Source organism: Pristis pectinata, chromosome 22 (genome assembly GCF_009764475.1).
Source record: "Pristis pectinata isolate sPriPec2 chromosome 22, sPriPec2.1.pri, whole genome shotgun sequence".
NCBI lineage: Eukaryota > Metazoa > Chordata > Chondrichthyes > Rhinopristiformes > Pristidae > Pristis > Pristis pectinata.
In genome coordinates, this window is record NC_067426.1 from 2,125,164 (window position 1) to 2,132,843 (window position 7,680).

The window sequence follows — 7,680 nt, forward strand, 5'->3', positions numbered from 1 at the left end:
GACTGGTATTCCTTTTATTTCAATACATCACAAGCAACTGCTTCTGTGGTGGTTAAATTCGGTGACTTTTCCTGATCATGGTGGTGGTTCCTGCAGTAAGTTTCTGTAAGAAATGTAGGAGCTTAGTGAGTGGAAGCAATGGAACATGTCATCAATCAAATAGGACAAGGCCTGTGGGTGACAGTGGGAGATGGGTTGGACCATGATGTCATCCGATAATGTAACATGGTGAGGAATGTAGTCTCATTATTACTGCCCTGAGCACCAAAGGACCCACTACCTGAGAGTTTTTGGTATCTTGAGTTCTTACTGCTGTTGACCACTGGGTCCATTTAAAATTCTGACCCCATTGGTGGAGGGAATGGACGCTCAGGGTGGTGGCTGGGTTGTCCATCATGTGAGCTGCTTTATCCTAGATGGTGCTGAGCTTTTTGAATGTTGGAGTGGCCCTTATCCAGGCAAGTGGAAGGTGTTCCATCAACTCCCTGACTTGTGTCTTGTGTCAGGAGGTGAGGATAACCATTCTTTCACCTGCCCTATATATGGCTGTCCAATTAAATTTCTTGTCAGTAGGGACCCCCAGGATGTGGGTGGTGGGGGGACACAACAATAGTGGTGCTATTGAATGTCAAGTGGAAGTGGCGAGTTTCTCTTCTGTTAGAGGTGGCCATTGCCTGGAATGTGTGGTGCAAATGTCACTCACTACATCGTCCCATGCCTGAACGTTGTTTAGTTCCTGAAGCTGAATTGGGAAGTGGGAGGTGGTGGTGACAGGCTCAGACCTGTTATTGGAGTTAGGAGGACTCACATTGCCACAAATAACGTAAAATACCAAGCGTGTTCCAAAGTGCCTCTGCAGACCAGCTGCTGATTCACATCCGGACTCAATCCTGACTTCTGCTGCTACCTCTGTGGAGTCTGCACATTCTCCCTGTGACTGTGTGGATTTCCTCTGGGTGTTCCAGCTTCCTCCCACATCCCAAAGGTGTGCGGTTTGTTGGGTTAACTGGCTGCTGTAAGTTGCCCCCAGTGTGTGAGTGAGTGGTGGAATCTGGAGGGAGTTGATGGAACATGGGAGAATAAAATGGGAATCATACAGGATTAGTGTAGATGGGTGGTTGATGGTCAGCACAGACTTGATGGGCTGAAGGGCCTCTTTCTGTGCTGTATGATTCAATGACAATATCTCATTCCATTGGTCTATATTTGTGAAAAGCGGCACAGTGTACAGAGCACTAAGAGAAACCTTACGATCTGCCGTGGACAGGACGGACTAAATGATCTCCTTCTGTTCCGTGAACTTCTCTGGTTCTACAACTCAGTGAATCTTGAACTCACCTCAATCATTTCAGATCCCTGCACCTCCTGTACATGCAGAAAGTTTTGCAACTTGCATACCAGCTTCCCGTCTTCCATCAGAACTGTGCACTGTGCAAGATAAATCATTGTAAATCTGTGCAACACATCTGGTAACCCTGCCTTCCAATCAGGAACAAGCTGGGAAGTAAATGTGTACTTTGTATTTATAGGGTGATATAAGTCTATGTTCATGGGTGAACATAAAATCGTAAACGACATGGGAAGTAAGTGGAGGAGACAACTGGCCTCTCAAGTCTGTCCCATTGTTGTTCAATTAATTCTGTTTTCCTGCATTATCCCCATATCCTCTGGTACTCTTCAGAGTCCAAATATCTATTCATCCCAGCCGTGAATATACTTAATAATGGAACATTCTGGGCTAGAGAATTCTCAAAGTTCACAACCCTCTCAGCAAAGAAATTTGCCCTCGCTGCCTTAAATAGCTGACCCCTTGTCCTGAACCTGGGACCCTTCATCATGAGACTGGGACCCCTTATTCTAGACCCCCCAGAGTGAGGAAACCATCTCTCAGCATCAACTCCTCTCAGAATATGTTTCATCCACTGAAACACACAAAATCCTTGAGGGTTTTAACCAGGTGGATATGGAATGTCTCCTCTTGTGGGGGATTCTCAGTCTATAGGTCACTGTATAAAAATAAGGGGTTGCATGTTTAAGATGGAAATGAGGCAAAACTCTTCCCTCAGAGGGGCCTGAATCTTTGGAATTTCTTCATCAAAGTGCAACGGGAGCAAACTGTTTGAAGAAGAACCCTTGACTATTTCAAAGTACAGCTTCGATATATATTTAATAACTTTGGGATCTGGGCATCAATTGCAAAGCCATCGTTTATTGCCTGTCCCTAACTACTCCTGAGAAGGTGGTGGTGAGCTGCTTACAATGAACTGGCCACTGTGCCACTGAAGAGACAACCACAGGAGGTGGGTCTGGAGTCACAGAAAGGCCAGCCTGGGTACGATTGACCGATTTCTTCCTCTGAGGAATGGTGGTGAACCAGATGGGTTTACGCCACAGTCCAGTAGTTTTTGTGGCCATCATTGCTAAGACTAGCTGTTGTTTTCAGAATCATTAACTGAATTTAAATTTCACAACTGCCATGTTGGGATTTGAGCTCAGGCCTTTATTAGATTGTTAATCCAGCCTTCTGGATTACTCTTCTGGCAATGCAACCACTCCGGTACCACCGAAACCCAGGGGAGGCTGTGAATGGGGATTTGTGTTTACAATCAGATCATTCATGATCTTATTAAATGGTGGAAGAGGTCTGAGGGCCAAGTGGTCTACTCCTGCTCCCATTTTGTACGTGAGATCACAACTCATTCTTCGAAACTCCGGAGATGAGAAGTGCATTGAATGTGCATTTAGGTACATCCTACTGAACCTCACTGGGCAAGCTCCATTGTTCCAGGAATCAATCCGAATGGAAAGAGCTGTGTTGGTGGGACTGAAGGTGGTCAACTAAATGTTTGCAAAAAATGCAAAAAGAGAGCACCCCAGAAAGTGGAAATCTGAAATAAAAGTAGAATCTACAGGTCAGGCAGCATCTGTGGAGAGATAAAGATCAATGAACTTTCATCAGAATCAGTAACAGTCAGAAGTAAACAGGTTTTGTGATGCGCTGAAGGACGCAGGGAGGAGAGAAAGGGATGTGGAGGGTGGAGGCAGGAGAATTAAATAATGCAAAGTGAAAGGGATGGGAATTGAACTCTCTGGCTTTGAGAGTGGTGCAAGCAAGGGAACCAATGGCTTCAAAAAGAAATTGGATGTGGGGATAGCATGGGAGAATGGACTGACTGGGTTTTGAACAGAGAGATAGCAGAGCCTCAATGGACAGGAAGGCCTCCTTCTGTGCTGTAATGCTGTATGACTTTACAAAGGAAAAAATAGATAGGTCTAGATCAACTAGAGGCGCAGAATCATTGCTTGAAACTGTTGGACTCAGTATTGATTCCAGAAGGCTGCAACATGCCTACTTGGAAGATGAAGAGTTGTTCCCTGAGGTTACATTTGGCTTCATTGGAATGATTGCAGCCATATAAAAGTTTGTCTAGACCACACTTGGAGTATTGTGTGCAATTCTGGTCACCCCGTTACAGGAAGGATGTGGAGGCTTTGGAGAAGGTGCAGAAGAGGTTCACCATGATACTGCCTGGATTTGAGGGTATGAGCTATAAAGAGAGGTTGGATAAACTTGGGTTGTTTTCTCAGGAGGGGAGACCTGATCGGAGTCTATAAGATTATGGGAGGCATAGATAGGGTAGACAGTCAGAATCTTTCTCCAAGGGTAGAAATGTCAAACATCAGAGGACATGCATTTAAGGTGAGAGGGGGAAAGTTTAAAGGAGATGTGTGGGCTAAGTGTTTAACGCAGAAAGCGGTGGGTTTCCGGGGGGCAGTGGTGGAAGTAGATGCGATAGTGGGGTTTAAGAGGCTGTTAGACAGACACATGAATGTGCAGGGAGTGGAGGGATGTGGACCACGTGCAGGCAGAAGAGATTTAGTTTAATTCAGCATTTTGTTCAGCACAGGTATTGTGGGCCGAAGGGCCTGTTCCTATGCTATACTGTTCCATGTTCTATGTTCTAACGTAAATGAGGATGCAGAGGTCAGGGGAAGCAGAGTGAAAGTTACTGGTGACTGGAAGCTTAGGGTCAGCATTGCAGAGGGAAGAAATGTTCCCAAAAGCAGTCGCACAACTTGCTTTTAAACGCGTTCTTGATTACGGGTACCTTGCTTTGTGTCTGACAGCAATAGAACAACTTGGCAATATATGAAAATACCTTCAGCTTTTTGCCATCCATGCTGGTAATATCAGCTTCTTTGCCAATGGTAAACTGATTGGTGACTGACTGGCGGGGACTTTTGGTTGTGATGACAAAGTTGTCTTCAGTTTGTTTGATTTCAATGACAGGCTTGATGTCTTTTCCAAGCTTTATTACGTCTTCTGGAATAGCTGAACAAACGTACAAGTCAAACTACTGTAAGTGGAGTGAAATATCACCCTTACACTTGTAGGTTTAATGTTGATCACAGGTTGGAGGAGGTTGGTAGGGTGGTGCTGAGGGGAGGGACTTTAAATCATTTGAGATCAGGTAAAGCTCATCTATCAGGTGATGCCTGATCTTTGCCCCAACACATCACTTTCTGTTGGGCACCTGCGGGAGGAGTGACAGCTCCCGTGCAATAATTGACCATTAAGACAAGGCACAAAGCAGTGATGACGACAGCACCAGCACACCATCATGGCAGCAATTCTCCACGCCTTCCTCAACAGCACCTCTCATCAAAGGACAAGGGCAGTAGGTGCATAGGAGTACCGCCAGCTGCAGGTTCCCCTCCAAATCACACATCACCTTGACTTAGAAGTATATTACCAGTTCTTCATGGGTTCAAATCTTGGAACTCCCTCCCCAACAGCACTGTGAGAGCACCTTCACCAGAAGGACTGCAGTGGTTCAAGAGGTGGCTGGATACCACCTATCAAGGGCAATTAAGGATGGGTAATAAATGCTGGTCTTCCTCTGTTCAAACTGGGTATCCAACCTGCAGCTGATTCGCGTAATGTCTCAGTGAGCAGTCGATCAGTTTCAGGTACAATTTCTACTTAGTGCTGAGTGAACTAATCTTTGCTTCAATGGGATTGGAGCTGCCAAAGCTCACTCCAGCATTCCTGCATTAGGAAGGAGCAGGATCCAAACCCCTTCCTCTCTCTAGCAAGCAGATTTGCAAGTGTGGATGAGGATCTACCAGGTGGTTGTCAACAGCCCAGCTTAAATGCATGTCCTCTAGTATTTGATATTTCTACCCTGGGAAAAAGATTCTGCCTGTCGACCCTATCTATGCCTCTCATAATTTTATAAACTTCTATCAGGTCTCCCCTCAGCCTCTGGAGAAAACAACCCAAGTTTGTCCAATCTGTCCTTATAGTCCATACCCTCGAATCCAGGCCACATCCTGGTAAAACAAACAAGATGCTGGAGGAACTCAGCAGGTCAGGCAGCGTCTGTGGAGGGAAATGGCTAGTTCAGATGAAGGGTCTCGACCTGAAACATCAACTGTCCATTCCCCTCCATAGATGCTGCCTGACCTGCCGAGTTCCTCCAGCATTTTGTTTGTTGCTCCAGATTCCAGCATCTGTAGTCCATTGTGTCTCTGAAAATGATCTACAATTGTTTACTCAGCCTCGTGTGCCGGGAGCTGATTTTCACCCCAGTCCTTGTGACCATTTGTGTGTCAGGTCATTGACAATATTATCACAATTATAGTGGTGGCCTTGCTGCCGTACTCTTACACTCCACCTGCCTGACAGGGATTGGTTGATGTCCACTGCATTCTGCCACCTCCCTGCCATTGGGCCAGAAAACCAACTTGCAAAATTCAAAAGAATTACGGCCATTAAGATTGAACAGTTCTCGTTAAATCAGTAGGATGCTATCGGAAACAAAGGCTATCCAGAAATTTGGTGATTAGTGGGTCTCTAGTTCTGTGGCCAGGGTCAGTGAGCCAAACACAAGCTTGTGAGGGGGAGCAAGATCTCCAGTGACTGATCTTTGCCAAGACCTCTGAGACCTCAGATGCTCCTTCCACACCTGTCACTGGTAACAACAACACCCAGGTAACTATTTCAGCTTCTGACAACATAAACCATCTTCAGAGTGACAACGTAATCCTGATGCCTGCCAACAATGACCCAAATTCCTTAAAATCAGTGTTTGGAATTCCCTTCCATTTGTGCTGGTAATTTGTTCAGTTACATTGGAGCAGGTCTGCTGTGCGGGGGTTAAAGCACTGTGCTGAACATTGAGCCTGTGTCAGGTCTAACCACAGTGCCAGACCAATGGCTCCAATGTAGTTCAAATTACACCTGCAGCCCTTTCCTTTCGCTGCTGGAACATCAAGAGGAACCTCTTGAAAAGTTGTAGGTATAAATTATTTTATTCACTGAGAAACTTATTAGTGAATAATAAGATAAACCAATGAATAGTTCTGTACATTCTGTCATGAAATTTTCATTAGTTTCACATCAGATTTTGACAAGACACTGACAAGATCTGTGAATTGCTTGGGATAAACCCACGCTGTATTTGTCAAATTTGACCAAGTTTAATATTAAAATTAAATTATGTTGTAAAGTTCCACTTGATTGCAGGAGTTAGTGGAAGAATTTGTTTGATGATATGTAAATGAGTTAGGACAGAAATGAGTGAAAAGGAGCACTCCTGACCGGTCGGAATCTCTGTTCTGCAGAGAGTGACTCACCTCCTGACCCACAAAACCCGTTCCACCATCGATAAAGCAAAAGACAGGAGCGTGATTTTCCACTTGAGTGTGATTCCAACAACATGAAATAGCTCAATAGTGTACAGACAGCCCATTCACCACTCTAAATGTTCATTTCCTCCACCTCCCAGCGCATCATAGTACAGTGTGTGCTGTCTAAAAACTGTACTGCAAGTACTCAGCCAGCTTACTCCCAAACTCCCAGCCCGCACGTTCTCTCTTCTCCCCACTCCCATCGGGCAGAAGATACAAAATCCTGAAAGCACGTACCACCAGGCTCAAGGACAGCTTCTACCCCGCTGTTATCAGACTATTGAACAAACCTCTTGTACGCTAAAAGGTGAACTCTTGAATTCCCAATCTACCTCATCATGGTCCTTGCACCTTATTGTCTACCTGTACTGCACATTCTCTGTAACTGTAACACTGTATTCTGCATTCTGTTATTACCTTTCCCTTGTACAACCTCGACGTACTGATGTGGTGAAATGATCTGTATGGATGGCATGCAGAACAAAGTTTTTCACTGGGCCTCGGTGCATGTGACAATAATAAACCAATTTACTAATTTACCTGTGAGCTCTACTGCCAAGTAGAACAGGATAGCAGGTGACTATCACACACTGTCCTGAAGTGGAAATATTATTATTCCTTCAAGGACACTATCTAGATGCTATTTAACACCACTGTAGAAGTACCACTGACTCAAAGGCCATTAGAGTCATGAACCAATGGCCTTGACCATCCCACACACTGTGAGCAAACAGAAGAAACTGACCAAAAATTACATCCAGCTTGCTGATTGTACCCAGGGAGGGAATCCTTGCTCCATTGAGTGGATACTCATGGTGGTTACTGTCACTTACAGAGAGCTCGCATGAAGTTCTCAACGTTCTCCTGTGAGTAGACCTCCCATGTCCCAGAGAACGCCATCCTCCCTGCTCCAGCTCACTTTGCTGCAGGCTAGTCAGGAAAGTGTTTCACAACGTAGAGCCAGGCATTCAGTGACCAGCATTTATA

At 45.2% G+C, this 7,680-nt stretch overlaps 1 protein-coding gene across 1 annotated transcript; it reads right to left on the reverse strand.

Annotated features, from left to right (window-relative positions):
- On the reverse strand, nucleotides 1-7,680 carry fabp10a (fatty acid binding protein 10a, liver basic). The gene is made up of 4 exons (XM_052036685.1): nucleotides 7,527-7,680; nucleotides 4,161-4,333; nucleotides 1,339-1,428; nucleotides 1-103 (listed from the first exon to the last, which is right to left on the reverse strand). Exons 1-4 carry the CDS (start codon nucleotides 7,591-7,593, stop codon nucleotides 53-55), a joined length of 381 nt encoding a protein of 126 aa, XP_051892645.1. The 5' UTR covers nucleotides 7,594-7,680; the 3' UTR covers nucleotides 1-52.

Bases quoted from the DNA above. Each gene is read 5' to 3' on its own strand.
- fabp10a (XM_052036685.1), bottom strand. From the start codon at position 7,593: ATGGCGTTCTCTGGGACATGGGAGGTCTACTCACAGGAGAACGTTGAG. The intron at 4,334-7,526 runs GTAAGTGACAGT...ACGTTTGTTCAG, and splicing joins GAACTTCATGCGAGCTCTCT to CTATTCCAGAAGACGTAATA. The intron at 1,429-4,160 runs GTATTTTCATAT...TATCTTGCACAG, and splicing joins TGGATGGCAAAAAGCTGAAG to TGCACAGTTCTGATGGAAGA.